The sequence below is a fragment of the Chrysemys picta genome, chromosome 4, assembly GCF_011386835.1.
Source record: "Chrysemys picta bellii isolate R12L10 chromosome 4, ASM1138683v2, whole genome shotgun sequence".
NCBI lineage: Eukaryota > Metazoa > Chordata > Testudines > Emydidae > Chrysemys > Chrysemys picta.
In genome coordinates, this window is record NC_088794.1 from 94,130,737 (window position 1) to 94,152,174 (window position 21,438).

Genomic DNA, 21,438 nt, shown 5'->3' on the forward strand with positions numbered 1-21,438 from the left:
ATGAGATCTAGAAACACAGTCATTTTTGTTATCTCAGAGCCAACCTTCTAGGTAATGATAGTATGGCCACCATTGCCCACTGTGGTATGTAAATCCTCAATTATAGCATTTTGACCCAAGTGCTTAAGGCTGTGTTCAGCTGTCACCATGTTATTCTGTTTCTCTGGGATACTGAGCAGCTCTGGGGTAGCTAGATCTCTGTTCTACTCAGAGATACTGGCAGTGTGTTTAAATGAGTAGTAACGAGTCCAGGATCAAAGAAGAGGAGAACTCAGCTTGTGGTGCTGAATGAAAAGTTTGGTCAGTCTCAGATCAGTATAACTGCCAAATCCTGCTGATGTGATTGTTGTCCTCAAGTGGTGTTATGACTAATCTGAACTAACATGAATTTTTGTGAATTAATGAACGGATGCCCACAAGATGTTAGCTGCAACCTTAATCTAAAAATGAACCCAGGAGAAACAGGCCAGTGACATTAAAGGAAATGCTGTTTGCAATCTAACAGTTACAAACAACTTAACAATATTTCATCAAAACTGCTCAAGAGTGGAGGTCCAGCTTTTAGTTATCTTAAAAGTTTGGGAAACCAATCACATTCCAGAAGATTAGAAAAGGGTTGCTTCATCCCTTTTTAAAAAAAGGACAGCGATCAGCTTGTACAAAATGAGAGACAACCAGTGTGGTTTCCATACAGGTCAATCCATGCTATATATGCTTTGTGGAATGTTATTGACAAACGACTAGAGTGACAAGAGGAAGTTCAGATTGTGTTTATAGACTCTACGGCCACTCTTGACTCAGTGCATCAATCAGCACTGAGGGTGCTGCTATGCAAGTATGGGATGCCTGAGGTTTGAGTGTGTCTAGTGGTGGAGTTGTACCACAGTATGTTTAGAGGTATGAATGTCAACAGTTGTATTAGTTTGATTTTTTTGGTAGAATCGGGTGTGCCAGGTGTGCGTTCACTCCCCAGTGTTATTTACTGTTCTAATAGACTGTCTGATGACAAAGCTGGTTGAGGCCAAAGTAGGAGGTCTGAAATTTTAAAGATTCATCTTTAGAAGATCTCGTATGTGGATGATGTAGCCTTACATGGAGAGATTACTGACCAACTACAATTAATGCTGGAAGAGCTGCGAAAAACTCAGGATCTATGGATTTAAGACCAATGGTGATAAAACCAAAGCTATGCATGCCTCCTATAAAACAGAAATGAATGACCTGCCGATACTGCATGTAGATAGCCGTGACATTGAATGGTTGAACTGTTTTATCTATCCGAGTAGTCGGTTGATAGCAGGAGGTTCTATAACCAAAGAAATCATACATTCGATTGGTCTTGTCAGTGGCATTTTAGCGTCTTCAGAGGTCTGTATGACTGGATGGATGTCTTTGTGACAGCTAAGATAGGAGTGTTCAACATGATACTGATGACAACTGATGAGCAGAAACATGGCTGTTAAAAACAGCTGAGGAGAGGATATTAAACTGTTTCCAGTGCCAAAAATTACGGCCGCTTCTTAACGTCTGTTGATTTGATTTTTGTAACAAACTAGGAGATACTTAGACAATCCCAGCAAGTTGCAGACTTGCACCAGTTAGGAACAAGACGACTGCAGTGGTAGTCATGTCCAATGTGCATAAGATGGTGGTATGCTTTTACAGAACATTTATAGAGCTGCGGTCACAAGAAGTAGAGCATGAGGATGACCATGAATGAGGTTGGAAGGTGCAATTTTGAGGGATTTAAGAAGCCTGCATCCTCCTATAGTGACTTTTACTAAAGGAAGATGATTTGGGGACCTTTCAAGATACAAGTCCATTCTATGCGCCTCCATGGCTATATCATAGCCATATGAATCTGCTGCTTCTTTGAAATTCAGTTCCCTCTATTTTTATTGCAAGTGCATTTTATATTAAATGCCAGAACAGATCACCAAGATGTTACCATAAAACAGGAGTAGTAATCCACATGTTTTTGGAAATGCCTGCTTTCCAGGTCCAAAAATGAATAAATGTCACTTGAACTTCAGATTCTGTTCCTGCCTTTGACACTGACTCTGATCTCCCACTGTTTAACGCTAAAAAAGTCACCTAATCTTTCTGTGCCTCAGTTTTCCTACCTATAAAATGGGATTAACTGTCCATTCTCAGTTTCTGGTTCTGGCCACTGCCAGAGACAGGATACTGGACTAGACAGGGATCAATGGTCAGTTTCAGCTGTGTCAGAAGAAGGTGGGAGAACTTGTAAAGGCATGTTATTTCATAATTGTCTATTATGGCGGAAATGTCTTCATATCCCCCTCAGTCAGTAGTTTGCTTATGTGCTGAAGCATGTGGGTTTGGATCCCTCATGTGCATGGTCTGATCCCATGTGGAAGTCCAGTTGCTCTTTTTCTCTCTCTATCCCAACTTATACTTGTTTGTCTTCACACTGGCTGCTCTTAGCGGAGAGTTCTCCCTTTAAAACAAAGGATGGTTTTAAATCCTGTTCTTCTAAATAGACACCTATTTCATAGGGCTTTCTCTCCAGCAGCTGTAGCATGAACATTGTGTGTAGAGCTAATGTTAGGAATGTGATGGGTTTGTTTTTGTTTTCTTTGTCTTGCAGGGGCTTCTGAAGACACAGTTTCTTCATCGGCTGAGGTACATCCTTGAGGTGGTACGACCAGTCCCTGCTGTAGTTCTGGACATCCTGGATATTCTCACCCGGGTAGCAAGGCACTCCTCTGAAGCATGCAGTCAGGTACCCACCTATGCAGAAGATTAGAGAGAAGAGGGTGATGGGTGAGGAGGGGGAATGGTGAGGAAGAAGATGGAGAAATGAAGAGGGGATAGGGTGACTGTGTCAGTATTGTTGTGCTACTTGCTCCTGCTGACAATCAAACTGCCAGAGTTGCTTTCCTGCCCTGAGAGTCAATGTCTGTGTTGCTTGCATTTGTACAGCTCCTAGCCTGTCCTCGGCTGATTGAGACCATCGTTAGAGAGTTTCTCCCTATCCAGTGGGATCCCCGGGCAGCTGAACCAGGCCACTTGCTCACCAGCCTCCATGGCATTGCGTGTGCCACCGCCATGAAGTTAATCAGAGTCCTGGCATCTGGGGGGAGGAATGCAACAGCCAGACTGGTAAGCAGTATGATTCAGCATGGCCTTTCTGGTCACAAGGGGCAGAAGTGGAAGCACTGGTTTAGTATGCCTTCTTTTCTAAATAAAGGGAGGGAATTAACTAGAGATGGGTCTAAGCTGTAGAGTTGGACCCAGAGTTCATGTGGAGGGAAGGTTGGCTCTGGGTTCTGATTTGAATCCATCTCTGGAATGAAGAAAAGCAGCTGGCTTCCAAACACTTAAAATACACCTCTACCCCGATATAACGCTGTCCTCGGGAGCCAAACAATCTTACCATGTTATTGGTGAAACCGTGTTATATTGAACTTGCTTTGATCTGCCGGATTGCGCAGCCCTCTTCCCCCCCCCCCCCCCCCCAGCACTGTTTTACCGCGTTGTATTCGAATTTGTGTTCTATCGGGGTAGAGGTGTATTAGCAGTGTAACTCCCAGCCCCTCCAGCTCTGTGTGTCTCAGCTGTATGCTGCCAAATGCATATGTTCTACATAATTTGATTGACTGTTAAGAGATGTCTCTTAAGGTCAGACAATCCTCATAGGAGGCCAAGTGTGTGTGTGTGTGTGTGTGTGTGTGTGTGTGGACGTGTGTTGGGAGCATCCTTGCCCATTAAACTGATGACCTCACTTCCAACAACCAATCAGAAAAACGAATGAAGTCCGTTATGCAAGGCAGCGTGTGAAGTCAGCATGGCTGGCAGGTACCCATCATAATACAGCAGGCACCTCTTGGAGTTTTCAATTCAGTATTTATAGAGGCTCCTAGTAGATTGATATCCAAGAAACTAAACTAAAACCTGAACATTTCCAAGAGAGCAAGAGCCCATTATCAAATAAAGTACCTGAACAGACATGAGAGACCCCATTTTGAAAGAGGAAAACCTCTTGAACAACCACCAAATATCAAAAATTAGGTCACTCTTTTATATTAAGGTTCCATTTATAAATGGCTTATAAAGGATTAGTAGGCTTTTAATAAAAGGTTAATCGGTTGTTATAGAATGTTAGAGTCCCACAGTGGGTTGCTTATAACATCTATAGCATGTTCGTAACATCTATTGATCATTTATTAACCCCTTATAAATGGAACCTTAATGTAACACAAACTAAACCGATAGCTTTAAATGTTACAATGAGCTGTATGATTATAAAGGGGAGTTTAGAATGGGTTGAATTAAAATTAGCATTGCACACATTAAATGAATAAGAAACTGGCTAACTGATAGGTCTCAAAATGTAATTGTAAACAGGGAATCATCATAGAATGAGGTATTCCTAGTGGGGTTCCACAGGGATCGGTTGTTGGCCCTATGCTATTTAACATCTTGATCAGTGACCTGGAAAAAAACACAAAATAATCACTGAGAAAATTTGCAGATGACACACAAATTGGGGGAGTGGGAAATAATGAAGAGGACAGGCTACTGATACAGAGTGATCTACATCACTGTATGGTAACCTGGGCACAAGGAAACAATGTGTGTTTTAATATGGCTAAATGTAAATGTATACATCTAGGAACCAAGATTGCGGGCCATCTTTACAGAATGGGGGACCAATCCCGAGAAGCAGTGACTCTGAAAATGATTTTGAGATCATGGTGGATAATCAGCTGAATGTGAGCTCCCAGTGTGACGCTGTAGCCAACAGGGATTAATGCAGTCCTTGGATACTTAAACGGGTGAATCGAGTAAGAGCAGAGAGGTTATTTTACGTTTGTATTTGGCACTGGTGCATCCGCTGCTCGAATACTGTGTCCAGTTCTGGTGCCTGCAATTCAAGGAGGATGTTGATGATAAATTGGAGAGGGTACAGAAGAGGCCTGAGAAAGATCAAAGGATTAGAAAACACGCCTTATAGTGACAGACTCAAGGAATTGGATCTATTTATCTTAAAGAGGAGATTAATGGGTAATTTGATTACAATCTGTAAGTACGTAGGTGAGGAACAAATATTTGATGATGGGCTCTTCAGTCAAGCAGAGAAAGGTATAACGTAGTCTTGTGGCTGGAAGTTGAAGCTAGACAAATTCAGACTGGTAATAAGGCATACATTTTTAATGGTGAGGGTAGTTAACCATTGGACCAGAGTGTCTTGGTAGATTCCCCATCACCAATAACTTTTAAATCAAGATTGCATGTTTTTTTTTTTTTTTTTTTAAAGGTCACTCTCAGAATTATTTTGGGGAAGTTCTATGGTTGGTGTTATACGGGACATCAGACTAGATGATCACAGTAGTCCCTTATGGCCTTCGAATCTATGAATGGAGGCTGCAGCTGTATCAGTGCATGGGGCTCTAGTGATAAGACCCAAAGAAGACACACATCTTACTACTTTATTTGTCTGCTTATTCTTTCCAGCTTAATAAATTTGAGCTGAAGAGTCGACTGAGTCGGTTTATAGCTGAAGATCCCCAGGACCTGCCTCTGCGCAGGGAGGAAGCCATAAGGCTGAGCACCGAGGCTTTCCGGCTGTGGGCTGTGGCTGCTGGCTACGGTCAGTCCTGTGATCTCTACAGGTATGGCCCAAACCTGGAGAAATGGGGACTCAGTGTCTGTGTAATGAAGAGAATGAGCTGCCTGTTCCAGGGCAGGTAATTGCAGGGATCGGTGGAGCCTCCCCAGGGCGCTGTAAAACCTAGCTTCCATTGAGTTCTCTGTTGTGACCTCAGCTTCTTCCATCCTTTCATGATCTCCCTCATTTAAATGAGTATTAGCACCAGCATCGTGCTGCTCCTTCTCCACATGACAAGAAATTCCCACTCTCCCAGCTGTTCACAACTGGATTCAGCTCTTTCATGTAACATGGGTGGCCTATGCATTCATTACCTCCAGGCTCAGTTGTTGCAACACACCTAGGAATGAACCTGACATCTGTACGAAAGCTCTGAATGGTCCAACAAGCAGCAGCATGCGTGCTAAACAACACAGGCCAATGCAAATTGGTGCTCTACTGACTGCATTCTGCTCTCAATCCAGTAGAGGGTCAAATTCTCTGTCCTTGTACCTGACCTTCAAGGTCGTTAGTGGGCTGGGTCCAGGCTACTTCAGGGATCAACTCTTTCTCTTCATCTACAATCTTCTTCTGATAACTGTGCTATCCTGCAGCCATAGACTTGTTCCCCAGAGGAATGCGGTTAGTAGGAGTGGAGGACAGAGCTTTTTCAGTGGCAGGGCTTTGCTGTGGAACTCCCTTTCAGAAGAGATTAGGATAATAGGAAATTTCACTGTCTTCAGGCCCTGGTGGGAGACTTGTTGCTTCATAATAATGCTTCCACAACATCCCATCCCCCAATACTCCAAACCCATAGACTAAGATCAGGAAGTTTAGGATTATCTTTTAAAAAAAATCTTAATGCCAAGGAGGAGGAGTGGGGAGAGAAACCGAAGAGGATTCCTTAAAGCTGCATGTCTGTACCTATGTTACTTTGGGCAGGTGATTGAATGTTAGAGCAGTGAGTGTGGTATAAATACTTTGTCACGCTAGGACACTGCCCTATCTATCAGGAAGAGCTTTGCATTAATTGAACATTCCCATTCTGCTGAGCTTGGAATGACATTCTCCTGGTTTTGTTCTTTTACTCGTCCTCCCCATCACAAACTGCAGGGATCTCTACCCCGTGCTGGTGAAGATTCTCCAGTCCCTGCCCCACTTGCTCAGTGATTGCCAGGAAAACCCCACGTTTCCACTTTCCATCCAGCGAGCTACAGCTGTGGTCACCCTGCTGACCCATGTGACTCAAACTGCAGGATGCACGGCAGAGCTTCAGGCCCGGCTCAGCAGGTAGGCCTGTCACTTTCTGTCAGTTGTGGTTTTAAAGGGACACTGTCCAGTTCTCTCCAGGGTATTGTCTGCAGTACCATCGCAGAAGCATGGATGTAGAATGGCCTACCCTCCCATTTTGTTTAACCTTCACTTTAGATAGTTTAGGCTCCAAACATGACTTATGTGACAGTGTCCTCTTAACAGTCATGTTTTCCAGAGGTACCATCAGTGTGCTCAATAGTGTGCAATACATAGAAGAAAGCAGGATCCCTGTCCCAAAGATGTTACTGGGTTTTGCAGAAATTCTGCAAAAGGACACGTGTTTTGAGAGTAGCTGAAGTAGGTTATCTAGTGCATTGGGTGTGACATAAGGAGGAACAAGACAGTAACTAGAGACGGGGATGTATGTGGAGATTAGAGACAGAGTTGATCTATCCTGTACCTGATACTTCTGTGTAATGAAAGTTGTAGTCAACTGAATTTAAAAAGTGCATCATTGAAGCACTTTCCCAGGAACACTAGTTTCTCCCAGTGAGGACCTGGTTATTGTCCTCCCATCACTCCACAGGTGAGAGTGCTGCTTATGCATACTGAAGGTCACCAGTGCAGGAGTAGTTAAAAGATAGGAAACAAAGGGTAGGAATAAATGGTCAATTTTCAGAATGGGGAGAGTTAAATAGTGGTGTCCCCCAGGGGTCTGTACTGGGACCAGTCCTATTCAACATATTCATAAATGATTTAGAAAAAAGGGGTAAACAGTGAGCTGACAAAATTTGTAGCTGATACAAAACTACTCAAGATAGTTAAATCCCAGGCAGACTGTGAAGAGCTACTAAAGGATCTCTCAAACTGGGCAACAAAATGGCAGATGAAATTCAATGTTGATAAATGCAAAGTAATGCACATTGGAAAACATAATCCCAACTATACATATAAAAGGATGGGGTCTAAATTAGTTATTACCACTTAAGAAAAAGATTGTGGCGCCATTGTGGATAGTTTTCTGAAAACATCCACTCAATATGTAGCAGCAGTTAAAAAAGCGAACAGAATGTTGGGAGTCATTAAGAAAGGGATAGATAATAAGACAGAAAATATCATATTGCCTCTATATAAATCCATGGTATGCCCACATCTTGAATACTGTGTGCAGATGTGGTTGCCCCATCTCAAAAAAGATGTATTGAAATTGGAAAAGGTTCAGAAAAGGGTAACAAAAATTATTAGGGTACAGAACGGCTTCCATATGAGGAGAGATTAATAAGATTGGGACTTTTCAACTTGGAAAAGAGACTACTAAGGGGGATATGATTGAGGTCTATAAAATCATGATTGGTGTGGAGAAAGTAAATAAGGAAGTGTTATTTACTCCTTCTCATAACACAAGAACTAGAGGGCACCACATGAAATTAATAGGTGGCAGACTTAAAACCAACAAAAGGAAGTATTTCTTCATACAACACACAGTCAACCTCGGGAACTCTTTGCCAAAGGATGTTGTGAAGACCAAGACTATAACAGGGTTCAAAAAAGAACTAGATAAATTCCTGGAAGATAGGTGCGCCAATGGGTATTAACCAGGATGAGCAGGGATGGTGTCCCCTAGCTTCTGTTTGCCAGAAGCTGGGAATGAGTGATAGGGAATGGATCACTTGATGATTACCTGTTCATTCCCTCTGGGGCACCTGGCATTGGCCCTGTCGGAAGACAGGATACTGGGCTAGATGGACCTTTGGTCTGACCCAATATGGCTTATGTTCTTAAGTGAATTCCCATAGTGGTGCTGGTCAGCTGTAGTTTAAAAAGTAATACCTGAGGACTGGTGAGGGGAAATGGGCATCATTAATAAAGCAGCGTTTGGTCCTCCATAAAATGCCACTCAAATAAACCTATTCCATGGTGGTTTTATTTTTAATGAAAAGCAAGATTTATGCCTCTTTTGGATTCCCTTTGATTGCTCCCTGTAAGGGTTGGAGATTCAGCTGCAACAGCTTTCATTAGTGTATGTGAGAACCAGGCACTTGATGAGCAGTAACAAAGTGAAACTGACCTGCCTCATTTTATTGTCCAAACCCGTGGCTCTCAACGTATTTACCATTGTGGGCTGCATCCAATACAATCTCTATGGCCCTGAGGATGTCAAGTGGCCCGCGGGCCGCAGGTTGAGCATCACTGATCCAAACTGGGTGAGGTGCAGAAAGTGAATGGTGGAAAGCAAATTAGATTTTAGAAATTCCTTCACCTTTCAGAATCTCTGAGTGACAGAGATATGTGAGAAAAAGGTATATGAATTTTAACTTGACAATGACATGAGTATTCTCGTTTGCAAATTCCATAGGGATAAGACACCTCACTTCAAGACCATATCAAAGTTCCTCAGGGGGAATGAGCTAAACCTTTTACTACATTCCTCACCACTGCTACTCATCTGCTTCCTGCCCGTCCCAGTTTTTTGCAATGAGGATTGTTCCATGAGCTGGCAATGCATTCTGCCATTCTTCTGTGTGTATTCGCCACAGCTCTCCCTTATTTTACTGAATATCAGGCTATTACTGTCTGTCTCCTTCCTCTTTATTTCTATGAGGATGAGTGGGAGTAAATAGCTAAATCTCATAGTGGGAAAAAAATTAATAATGGGTTCCCCCAGGGAATCAATATTGAGTCCAGTGTCTTAATATTTATTGCTGCTGTAGAGGAAGAGTAGACAGTGAAGCAGTAGAATTTCCTGAAGATGGTTGGTTGAAAGAGAGCAAGGAGCTCCAGAGTCATCTATCCAAATTGGGTGATTGGGTCAGCATGGCAGATAAATTTAAAGTAGATAAGTAGAAGGGAATGCAGGTAGGGTCAGTAGGATTGGGTGAGAATATTAACACAGACTGGTACGTTCTGAATTAGCTGGAGGCCCCTTAAGGGAGATCTGAAGTTGTTACAGATCATTCCACAAAGGCATCTGCTCAAGGCATATCAGCAGTTTACTAGCAGCTTTTTAAGAGGCAGACACACATAATGCTGGCATAGTGTACATCCATGAGGCAGATTGGGCAGGTTTGTGGTGGCTCTGAGCTGGTACCTTTCCCTAGTGTCTGCCAGTCTTTAAGACTGCACATAACTGGAAAGCCTGTTTTTAGCTGTGATGGTTCAAGGATAAGATTCTTGCTGAGAAATTCCCCCTTGCCATGTCATCCTTCTGTTACGTTGCAGCAGTGGTCCAGGAGATGGAGAGCAGATTCCTCCTCCACCAGTCACCTGGAATCAGGTGTCAGGCCTGAGACCCTTCCTGGAGACCAATCTGAGGAGGTCTGTCCAGGAAATCTCCCGACTGGAAACCTGGCAAGCTCTCCAGCCTCTTACAACAACATACATCATCTACTTGGGGGTTTACTACAGCATTTGCAGCCAACAGGTAAGGCCTGTTACAGAACCAGGACATCCTTCCATGTTACCTGCCTGTGTGTTTTCTTCCTAAGTCTTGAATTCCAAGCAAGGCTTGAAACGAGAGCAAGTTAGAAGGAAATGTAGTTGACAGAATGTTGAGGACTATACACTGATCGCCAGTCCTTAAATCCAGGTTGGCCAGCCTTTAAACTGCAGGCAACCATTGGCTGAACTGCCAATGTCCTTCACATTCAGCAGTGCCCACAATCCTGTTTTCCCTGTGACTGAGTGTCATCCCATCAGTATTTAGAGTATAGGAACAATGAAGATGAGTGTATTTGCTGCCCAAAGGGCATTTGAGGTAAAGTTCTGTAAAGACAGGGAGAGGAACCCAATAACTGGCATGGTATATGACCATCTTTAAAGTGAATTTTCTGAAACGTGTCAAGCCTCAAAATACATCAGCCTGACATCTTACATTTATTCACAGAAAAAGTATCAGACAGGCAACCACAGTGTAAGCATCCTCTGCACTGTCCCGCCAAAAGGCCTCAACCCTGACCTGGAAGAAATATCTCTTAAGGGTGTGGGATAATTTGGTATCTCTGGCCAGTCAGTCTTTGCTGCCCCCTCCGAGAGTGCCCAAAACATGTGCACTGTAGTGCCAGTTCAAGTGGTGTGGAGACTTATCCACTAGGAAGTGGATGGAGACCTTTGAAGCTCACTTCAAATAGGCCACCAAATAGCCAAAAGATGCTAATGACTTTCAGCCGCTACAAACTTGGGGCTGGATTTGAACTGGTGACATTAGTGTTTGACATCTCTAGCACTCATTGTCAGACATTTATGCCGTCCAGTCCTGGAATATTTGGAAATCATTTTTTTTAGAACCTTGAATTCTAATTCTAGAATGTTTTTTCCTTTAGAAAGAAAGAAAATTGTGTGTAAGACCCTGCCAGTACAAAGATTATTTACCCCCAATAATGTTCTTGTGGTTACATGAGATGAAAAAATATGCAAAACATTAATTGGCTGGTCCGAAAATCTGTCTCTGTTATTGTCACAGTTCATGGCAATTGCACCTTTATTTTCCCCTTCTTTGGTGTAGCAAGGGCACCTCATCTAGCTCCCCAGACATTGCCTCTCTTGGAGGGAGACATGTCTCTTCCTCCCTTCTGACCAGGGTATTTCCAGGCTGCACAGTCCCCTGACTATACTATGATATCCCCCACAAAAGACAGGCTGCCTATGCAGACTTCTTTTGCCTTCTCTTTAGAGACAGTAGACCGTGTAATTGCTAGTTGTTAGTTACCACACAGGCTCTGTATAAGCAAGCACATTTTACTCTTAAGGTAAAAGCATTACAGAGAAAACATACAGAAAACAATAAAAGAACCTATACGCATGGCTAACAAGCTTACCAGAGATCACTCCAACAACAAGGCCTCTGACAGGTCAGCAATGCTTCAAACCCCTGTGCAGGAGTTTTCCTGTAGCTTCAAGTTCATAAGACCCTTTGCTCAGAATAAGAACCCTCATAACTCTGAGAGTTACTCAGTTATCTGGTTTGGGCCTTTGAAGAGACCATGAATAGGTAATCAACTAAACACTGGTTTTCTGCTCAAGGTGCAGCTTCAAAAGGATGGATTTCAAGGTGGATCGTTTGCATTCCCCTGACCCCAAGTGTTTTCTAGGCAATCCACTTCACGCGTATTGTCCCCAAAAGTCCTTTGAAGTCCCCAGGACGTCACAGAAATTGCATGAATCCTGTGTTCCTCCTTAAGAAGTTCTATATAGTCCACAATAGTACAAAAATATTTGCATTTTTAATACAATGGACTCTTCAAATACTTAATTCCATAAGGTTTGTCTGGGATATTGAAGGATATTGTCATATCTGTCTCAGTAGCAATCATACAGTCGTGACTATCATGGCTTCCTTGTGCCATGCCCATTAGAAGGCGCAGAACTGAGGTGTGCATCTCCACTTCACTGAATAATCAGCTGAAGTCTCTTTCTTGAGAGGGATTTAGTTTGTTCTTTGTGGGGTGACTGCATTCTGGTGAGGTGAAGGAGATGCAAAATTCTCTGCAATGTTTCTTTAATCTCAAGTGTTCCTTATTGAGGGCAGGAGAAATGGAAAGGTCCCCTAAAGGCCCTGCGTTGGGAGTGTAAAATGTTATCATGTGCATTGCTCATCTAGGATGATGTTTGGCCATACTGGGAACTATTCAGCCTCCGTGGCTAAACTGATCTCCTTGTGTGCTTCTGATTCTCTTGAAGTCTTTGATAACACTGCACTAGAGCTACCCACCTTTAAATAACAAGGCCGTTACATTAGCTCTTGTGTTGTATTGCAGTCCTTCAGTCCTGAAACAGACAACATAGTTTTGTATCTGTGTGTTTAATGGAAAGGTCAGCACGTTGGGGTCTCATTGGTGTAGTGGGAGGCTTATCCACCTGTAGCAACTTACTGTAACCCATGGTATCATCGCTAAGCAAAAATCTGTGTGTATAGGGCAAAGAGCTATTTTAAACAAAAGCGGGGGGGGGGGGGGAGGGGGATATAAATCTAGCTGTCTCTTCCCCAAGAATAGTTTGTTCATGTCATTTGAATGTCTTCAGACATGCCTTTTTTTCATTGATTTATGCAGCCATCACTAAATCCAGTTGACTACCTGGAGGAAGTGGAGCGTTTGACATCTGAGGTGCTGCTGCCTCTCCTCAGCCAGCCTGCCATGCACAGAATGTGGGATCTGCTCAGGTAAAACCACTCCAAGCCAGACTGCTGCTACAGCTTGAGAAGTTAGGTGCAGTCCCATTTCTGACCTGTTTGAGCAGCAGTGCAGGGAGAGGCGCAGTTGTGTGACTGAGAACATTTCTTATAAAAATAAAGAAACCCCCTAGCATGTGCCTTGAATATGTGAAAAATGTAGTTTTAAGAGCGTTACAAATTCCTACTCTGCTGAAAGTGCTGAGCTTAGCAATTCTGTGTCATGAATGTGCCCTTGTGATCCATCAGTTTGGAAGGTGGGTGATGTGCAAACAGCCTTCTTAAACAAAATTCTACAGATGAAGATTTATTTTAAAGGGATGAGAGAATGCTGAAGCGCTCACTTCTCGCACACCAGAGATGTGTGAGGAGGCACTCTGAAAAATCCAGCATATTTTCCAATTCCTGTGTTCTAGGTAGGGGCTGGCTTCCTCAGTCTTTGTGGGTAGGATTTTTTTTGACAATTTGGGTCATGCTTACCTCTGGAAAAATGTTAGTCTTTTTGGGTATCTATGGCTAGTAGTTCTGAATGCACAACATAAGAGATGGGGTTTTGTGCTCCGTTTTCCTGGACTCTGTGAACAGTTCAGCAAAACATTGGAATCCATTAGAACCAACATGTTACATTATTTGGTATTGCAGTACTGCCTAACAGCGCCAATTAATGCCCCATATTGCTGGGTATTGTACATGCACGCAATCCCTCGGATACTCCATTTGGCTACAGTTTATTGTATGGGTGTTTCTGAGATGTGGGATTCTATCTGCAACTTACTACCAAAGCTGTCAGTGAAATGAGTGCCCATGACCTGATCTCCATGTCTCTCTTCACACAGGCCGTGCTCTGCTCTATGCAATCCCCTGTCCTGTTCCCCAGCATCAGAGTCTGTCCCCAGCATTGTGTCTTTGAGTTGCACTGGAGGGAAACCGCAGATGAGTTTAGTTGGCTCCAAGTCACCCTTCCCCTTCCTCACTGCCCTCCTCTTCCTCATCAACAACGTCACCCATATCCATAAAGGGCTGGTCAGCAAGGTGAGTGGCTTCTGGCTATGAATGCTGCATGAGTGATAGCCCAGCAAGGGGGTAGGAACTGCACACATGATTCAAAGGTAATAGTGTAGGGTAACTTATGCAGAACAATAGTTTCTTTTTGCTGAAGAGAAAACAAAGTAGTTAGTGGCAAGGAGTCCCCTCTCTATTCAGATCCTGTGAGATGACACCTCAAATAGCGTGTTCAGTCATGGGATCCTCAGTACCCGTAGGACTTAGAGATGCTGGAAATAACTTAGCGAAAAAATGATCACAGTGCTCAAAGGATTGATTTATAGGAAAAGATCAGAACAGATAAACATTTATAGTTCAGCTACGTGATGGCTAAGGTGCAGGATATATCTGAATATTTGAATAATCTAAACACCGTGGAGTAGGGGTAGAGAATAATTGTTTAGGGTTGTCAAAGGAGATATAACTGGAGTGAGGGAAGAAATTAAAGAAAGAGACACTTAGGTTTTCTTGATACCCATCCTTTCTTCCAGCTAAGCCACTACATTGTGGAATAATCTCCTTAAAGAAGCAGAAGTTCATGGCCAGAGACATCTAAAAGTAGCCTAAAGCACTGGAGAATATATTGTGTTGAGATTTACTCTATATTAGCTCCCTGGGGATGAACTGTGTGACCTAATAGGTTTCTTCTAACTCTGATTTCTGTGAATGAAAAGATAGTGGCAGTGAGTAAATTCAAATGCATGTGAGCCGGCGATGACAGAAATCCCCCAAACCATACTCTACTTTGCTGGAGAGAAAATGATGGTACAGGCCCACCTCAAATCTGCTTTCTGGTCTTCTGCTAAAGTGACTTTGCAGCTGCATCCTCCTCATATAACAACAGAAGCTATGTTATCCATTGTGCTGATTTTCCCCATGTGCCTTCTTTTGAAGCACTGCGGGATCTGGTACAGATGATTCTGATGTTCATACAAGGAGGCCTGGTTGTGATAGGATGTATGCAAGGTAAAGAAGTCAAAAGACTGGGAATCTCTGAAGTAGAGCCTCTTACTGCAGTGGAGAGGAGGGAGGTTTCATCAGGTCATCTGAGTGCATATGAATACCCCTACGGCTATTCTCTGTGGGGGATGAAGGGACAGCTACGGGAGAGGATTCTCTCCCTGAGTGGGGTGTGGTTGATGGTATTTGCCTCCATTTCTGGTTCTACAGTACACCTCTGTGCTAGACTTCAAAGGTCTGAAGGACTACCTGCTCCAGAGCTGGCCCACCAGACCACCCTCCATAACCCCTTCATCTGCCTGGATCCTGCGGCATGAATACCATCTGCAATACTTTGTGCTAGCATTGGCTCAGAAAATGGTAACCCCCCAGCACCTTAATCATTCTTACCCCGACAACTAGCCTCACCCTTGGCTCCCTTACCAGCTAACATACCAGGCAGGCAACTAATTCTTGAATCAGCTGGTCTTTGTCTTGCCTCTGACAGCCCAACTCACCTACTAGCCAAAACTATCATAATTTTACAGTTACTTATACAGAGCCTTAGATCCCAAATCACTTTGCAGACTGTAACTACAGGAATCCTTTCACCCACTATTGAAAGTCAGCTGCCTCTGGACTTGAACACAGAGGCTGTTTTATTAATGTACAGAAACACTACCTAAAGGTCTAAGACAAAAAGGGAAGGAAAACTATCTCCATATGAAAACTGGCTGTTCCCGTGCTCTGACTCAACATCTAACTGATGTTCCACTGATGCCCCCAGGCCAGCTAACTGCCCCTCTGACTTATTGTAACTGCCTCCTTGAGACACGCTGCAATGTTCTCATCTGTTGGGTTTTTGTTTCCTGTGCAGGCAGGCATTTGTCCGGATTACACTCAGCACGCCTCGCTCCATCACTGTGTTGCCATGGCATTGTTAAGCCGTCTGTTGCCAGGGAGTGAGCATCTGGCTCATGAGCTCCTTTTGGGTCTCGCCTTTAATCCAGAATTCATTCCGTAAGCTTTGCATTTTTTTCCCTTAAGAACCTCATTCCGTGCCTGTAGTTGGGATGTGGGAAATCTCTTGGAAAAGAAGGGAAAAAATGGATTCTTACATTCAATCGTAGTTATAATTTTCTCCTTTATGGGTGTGACTACACTGCAATTAAAAACCCACAGCGCGTGCCAGCTGACTCCGGCTATGGGGCTGTTGAATTGCAGTGTACACATTCAGGCTTGGGCTGGCACCCAACCTCTAGGTGGGAAGGTCCCGGAGCTTGGGTTACAGCCCAAGCCCAAACATCTACTCTGTAGTTAAACAGCCTTACCCTGAGCCCCACGAGCCCGAGTCAGCTGGAAGGGAGTAGCCCCGGATATCTAATTGCAGTGTAGACATGTATGGCCTGAGTGAAGACAGACACCGTTGTGCGTTCCTCTGCAATGGGACCTGTTGGTGAAGGCTGGAGGCATGACTTTCAGGTTTCTCTCCAGCACACTGGTAATGAGAGAGACACGATGGTTTGCTTTCCCCCTCTTCTTAGTGGCAGGTGTCCTTCCATCCCCATCTAGTGGTCTCACCTTCCTGATAGCAGCGAAGCACCAATGCTGAGTCAAGATTTGGTAAGATCTGTGAAGCAGATGGAAATCTTGCCCACTACTGTTCTCTGCCCCCCCATTGGAAGACCTTTCTAAATCTCCCTTTCACCCTTAACGTTTAGCTACCTGCACAGTTTGCTCCAGTGTGGTAAAGCTGAAGATTTAAAAGGTAACCACAGATATTTTCTACCTCAAACTAGTGGAGACTGAGCGTCACAGATGTGAGGCTTTCAGTGTTTGGCAATGGGGACAGTTGGGCCGTGTATTGCTTCTGAGCGTCTCCTTGTAGCTTGCTGTGGAGCAATGGTACATCCCTGGAAGAGGCTGGATGAACCCACCTTAAAAATACTTCGGACTTCTCCAATTCTTTTCGTGTTCAAAGTGCTTTACAAACATGATCTAATCCTCCACAACAGCCTTCCCAGTAGTCTCCATCTAACAGTTAAGGAAGCTGTAGTTGGAATCAGTAACTGAGCTGAGATTAGATCTTGGGGGGGTTGATTTCTCTGTCCTGTAGTCTAAGCACTAAACCATCTCTCTCTCTCAATCCCTTATCAAAGCCAGCTGCAAAACCAGCAGAGTGAGTATTGCCCTGTCAATGCAAATGGGGCTCCTGCAGTGTGTATTTTCTCACATCAGTGCCCTGACAGCACTGCGGAGCCAAGCTTGTTATCTACCTAGACAGATAACACCTGCTGGCACTTCATCCGGCACTGCGAGTTTCCAAAGATCATTGCTTCCCTTAAGAGTAGCAAGAACTCTACCCATGTGTGTGTTTCTTTTTGGCAATGGGCTGTGCTCTTGCCAGCTGAGAGCGCGTGATCTTCCTCACAGCAGCGACCTGCCAATGGCATCTGGGATGACAGAAGTGTCATGTCATGCTAGCTGGGAGCCATAGATGGGTTCAGTGATGCTGGGTACTCCATTGTTCCTGACTTTGGAAAGGAAATATAGAGGCGCACAGTCTGATTTTGTTTGCGCACGAGCAGGGGTTAAGTACCAATATTTGTTATGTTTGTCTTTATTTTACAGAGAAGGGAAAACTGGAGGGCCAGAAGCAGCTGATTTCTCCGATATCCTACATCTGGGTACAAGCACAAAGCTGGCACAGCCTGGCTCAGTGGCCGCAGGTTTCCCCAAACCCCGCCGCGGTGTGTTGCTGGGAGAATCATACCAGCATCTCCCTTTCATTCGTGCCTGTTACCTCTCTCAGTTTGTTCACTTGGAGCCTGCTCTTGCTCGTTCCCAGGTAGCCTACCAAGGACGAACTTACCTCGTCCAATCGTTGCTGCTTCCTGAAGTCAAAGGGCCCATCCTACCTTCTGACTGGCCATTCCTTCCTCTTATCAGCCTCTACAACAAAGTGACCAGTGCAGAGACACGGGGGGCTATACTGAACACTCTTCCACCTGATCTAGTGAACACTGTGACCCGGAATCTGCAGTGGGTCCTGCTCCTGGAAACGTGGCGTTCCAGAGTACTTCAGAACATCCCAGCTGCTGCCAAACTGGCACGGCTTATGTGTGTGTTCCTCACAGGCGGTGACCTGTTCCTGGAAGGACCTGTTCATTGCTACACAGCTGCCCTTCTTGCTCTCTATTGCCAACCCAAAGTCCTGGACTCCCTGGAATTGGATGCCCCTCTCCCTGGCTTGGCATCATTCCATGACCTCTATATAAGTGTTCTGGAGCAGTTTGAAGGAGTCTCCTTCGGTGACCCCCTTTTTGGAGCCTTTGTTCTCCTTCCTTTGCAGAGGCGGTTCAGCATTCAGCTGCGGCTGGCAGTTTTTGGGGAGCATGTGAGCACCTTGAGAGCCCTGGGAGTGCCACTCAAACAGGTAACCTCTAGGCACACTACTTGGCAGTCACTTTATTCCCAAAACTGGGATATTGTCACTGTCATTATTCTTCCCTTTCTGCATTGGGCATTCTAGCTGTCTCTTTCCTGTGGGGCAGTTGTACTTTCTTAGTTGGCAAGTTCTTTGTTCCTGCTGAAGAAATCCAATATGTAGAACATTAAATGTTACGTGGACTGAAGGTGATATTCCGTCAGTTCAGGGCTATTGTAGCAGTTGCCGGTAGTGCCTGCTGTAGTCAAGGTCCTCGGTACTCTCTGCCAAACTGAACTGAACCTCAAGGTGGATGGAGGGGTGGTTCCTGGATTCTGTGGCACTCTGTTGCTGGAGTGCTGGAAATTCTGCAGCAGCTTCAGTTAAATAACCAAATCAGAGGTTTGTACTGAATTCAGTGGGAAACCTGCATAGAAGGTTGTATTAATTAATACAATAGAACCTGTATTAATTTCAGTGTATTTTACACTCTCCCCATATCTTCGGTATATTATATGCCAAAGATTTTTTTTTATTGACAACTCCGCTTCTATGATTAAGTTTATTGAGGGCTGCTGGAGGTTTTAGCCACTAGGTAGGGATCATTTGGGGCTTACAGCAATGGGCAGGAGCTGGAAAGGTGTTAGGATTGTGGCCTGAGCTCACACGCTGGTTCTTTTTAATAAAATGATTAGGAGTACAATAGCAACATGTTGGCATTTAAGTTGTTGTCCCTTTTAAATGGAGGCTTTAATTTTGGAGCACACTGCTTTGGTCTGGCGTGGATTCCACAGCCACAAAACTATGGAATGCAGGGGCTTCTGACTAGCAAAGGTTACAGAAAAAATTCAATTCTGATCCCTTGTTTTCACGTGCTCATGCTTTTATGGAGCATTAAATATTTAGGTTGATATTTTCCATGCTTTATCACTGCTCGAAAATTAATTTTGTTTTGGAAAGTTTGAACAAAATCCCTCCTTTTTTTAAGTTATAGGAGAGTGGTAGAAAAATTCCAATGACACTGTTGCTACAACAAAGACTGAAGCTTGAAACTTGGCACGGACATCCTTTTGTCAGTGAGGACTGTTGCCTTTACTTGATTTAAAAAGTAATTGGAATTGATTTAACAGAGATGATCCTCCTAACACTGCATACTTGAGGAAAATCAGCTGAAAATTATATTTTCGAAGAGCCTAGGAAGTTAGGTCAAAAAGCTTTGTTAATGCTTTTTTAAGGTGGACAGTTAAGTCAGGAAATGCAAAGGTGAAGCTTCCAACAGTAGTGTAGACTCTGCCCCATTGTCTGCTTGCCCCTTTCTGGTTAGATGCATATATCAATGTATTAATCTCACTGTCACATTAGCGGGATGCAGTGATGCTAGAGTGACTCTCCTTCATAACTTGAATGTGCTTCCCCTGCCAGCTCCTCACTGTTTCATTCACTACCTACAAGCAGAAAGGCAACCAAAATTTTGTATCCAATAGAATGTTCTTCAGTCTAGCAGACAAAGGTATAACATGATCCAATAGCTAGAACTTGAAGCTAATCAATTCAGGCTGGCTATAAAGGATACATTTTTAACAGTGAAGGTAATTAACCATTGCAACAACTGGAATTGTGCTGGATTCTCCATCCCTAGCAATTTTTAAATCAAGACTGGATGTTTTTCTAAAAGATCTGCTCTAGGAATTATTTTGGGGAAGTTCTATGGCCCATTTTAGACACAAGGTCCGACTAAATGATCACAATGGCCCTTTCTCTTCTTGGAATCTGACTGTTTTGTCTGTAAGCAGAGGAGGTATTTGAGGACGCTCTGCAGAGGAGCTTGTCCTGTCGGTCCGTGACACAAACCCTTTGGGAAGGGTGATGGTGTTGTTTTGGCTTTATTGCAGTTTCCTGTGCCGCTGGAGCGATACACCTTGCCTCCCGAGGACAACCTGAACCTCTTGAGACTGTATTTCCAAACACTGGTCACTGGTGCGCTGCGTCATACCTGGTGCCCTGTTCTTTATGCTGTGGCTGTGGCTCATGTGAATAGCTTCATTTTCTCTCAGGATAGCACAACACAGGTATGTCATGGATAATCTTGGGGTTCAGCTACTGGGCTAGGAGTTGTGCAGTCCATGCTCCTGGTCCCTTGCTCTATGCACTAGATTGCTCCTCTCCATTTTATAATGCATGAGGCCTGAGAGTTGAAATACCAAGAGGCAAGAGTAGAGTTTCAGCTGTGGCAATTTGAGAGCAACCGTATTGACCCCACTGCCTCCAAAATCTTCCTGGCTTGGGGAAGAAGAGGAGGGGTGGGGTGGGGGTGGGGTCACAGCTACTGCATATTCAGCTGTTCTGTTCTAGAACAAATTGTTGTCTGATGCAGCATAGCAATAGGCAGAACTCCCTCAGGAGTGCTGCACCGTCTGAAGGAAAAATCTGAACACATCAGGCTTTGCTGCGTTGAGCTGAGATCTCTGTTTTGCTCCCAGGAGGCTGATACTGCTCGGAAAAGCATGCTGCGGAAGACCTGGCTGTTGGTGGATGAGGTAGGCTCCTTGGCACCCAACTGTTGTACTCGGAGCAGAATTATGCTGGTGTTGAATCATCACAGATTCAGCTTTAGCTATTGGACTCCCCATTTATTCACCCTTGGTAGATTAAATATGAGTCACTGCTGTCTTGAGCAAGTGAAAATTTAGTGACAGGATTTTGGCTTCTAATGCCTAAACCTGAGCTCTGACAGCACTATACTGACCCCCCTACAAATGAATGAATAGCATAGATGCCTTTTGGGAGTGAGATGGGTTTCCTGTTCTCTCGTTCCATGAAACTGGCTTGAGCACTATTCTATCTGGATACCTCGAGATCTGGGGGGAGGTTCCATTCTAGCTCAGCCACGAGCAGGGGGCCAGCATGGGTTTCGTGGCCCACTCTCCTCTGCTAACCTTCTAAACTAGACTTTAAAAAAAAAAGTATAAAATAAGTTCACATGTTCTTCCCCCT

At 44.1% G+C, this 21,438-nt stretch overlaps 1 protein-coding gene across 7 annotated transcripts in view; it reads left to right on the top strand.

The window, feature by feature from the left end:
* Positions 1-21,438, top strand: part of RPAP1 (RNA polymerase II associated protein 1) — a 53,736-nt gene that overhangs the window by 28,220 nt on the left and 4,078 nt on the right. For 3 of the 7 annotated variants that reach the window (XR_010600640.1, XM_065593081.1, XM_065593084.1), the window contains 12 exons: positions 2,612-2,746; positions 2,947-3,126; positions 5,482-5,639; positions 6,728-6,904; positions 10,088-10,289; positions 12,916-13,025; positions 13,871-14,066; positions 15,249-15,398; positions 15,895-16,037; positions 17,649-18,453; positions 20,337-20,513; positions 20,925-20,981. Coding sequence is in view for 6 of the 7 variants with exons in the window: in XM_065593081.1 (XP_065449153.1) it covers positions 2,612-2,746; positions 2,947-3,126; positions 5,482-5,639; positions 6,728-6,904; positions 10,088-10,289; positions 12,916-13,025; positions 13,871-14,066; positions 15,249-15,398; positions 15,895-16,037; positions 17,649-18,453; positions 20,337-20,513; positions 20,925-20,981 (2,490 nt within the window). In the remaining variant the exon portion in view is untranslated. The remainder of the gene's footprint in view (positions 1-2,611; positions 2,747-2,946; positions 3,127-5,481; positions 5,640-6,727; positions 6,905-10,087; positions 10,290-12,915; positions 13,026-13,870; positions 14,067-15,248; positions 15,399-15,894; positions 16,038-17,648; positions 18,454-20,336; positions 20,514-20,924; positions 20,982-21,438) is intronic. The other 4 variants (XM_065593083.1, XM_065593085.1, XM_065593086.1 and 1 more) reach the window with 2 other exon arrangements.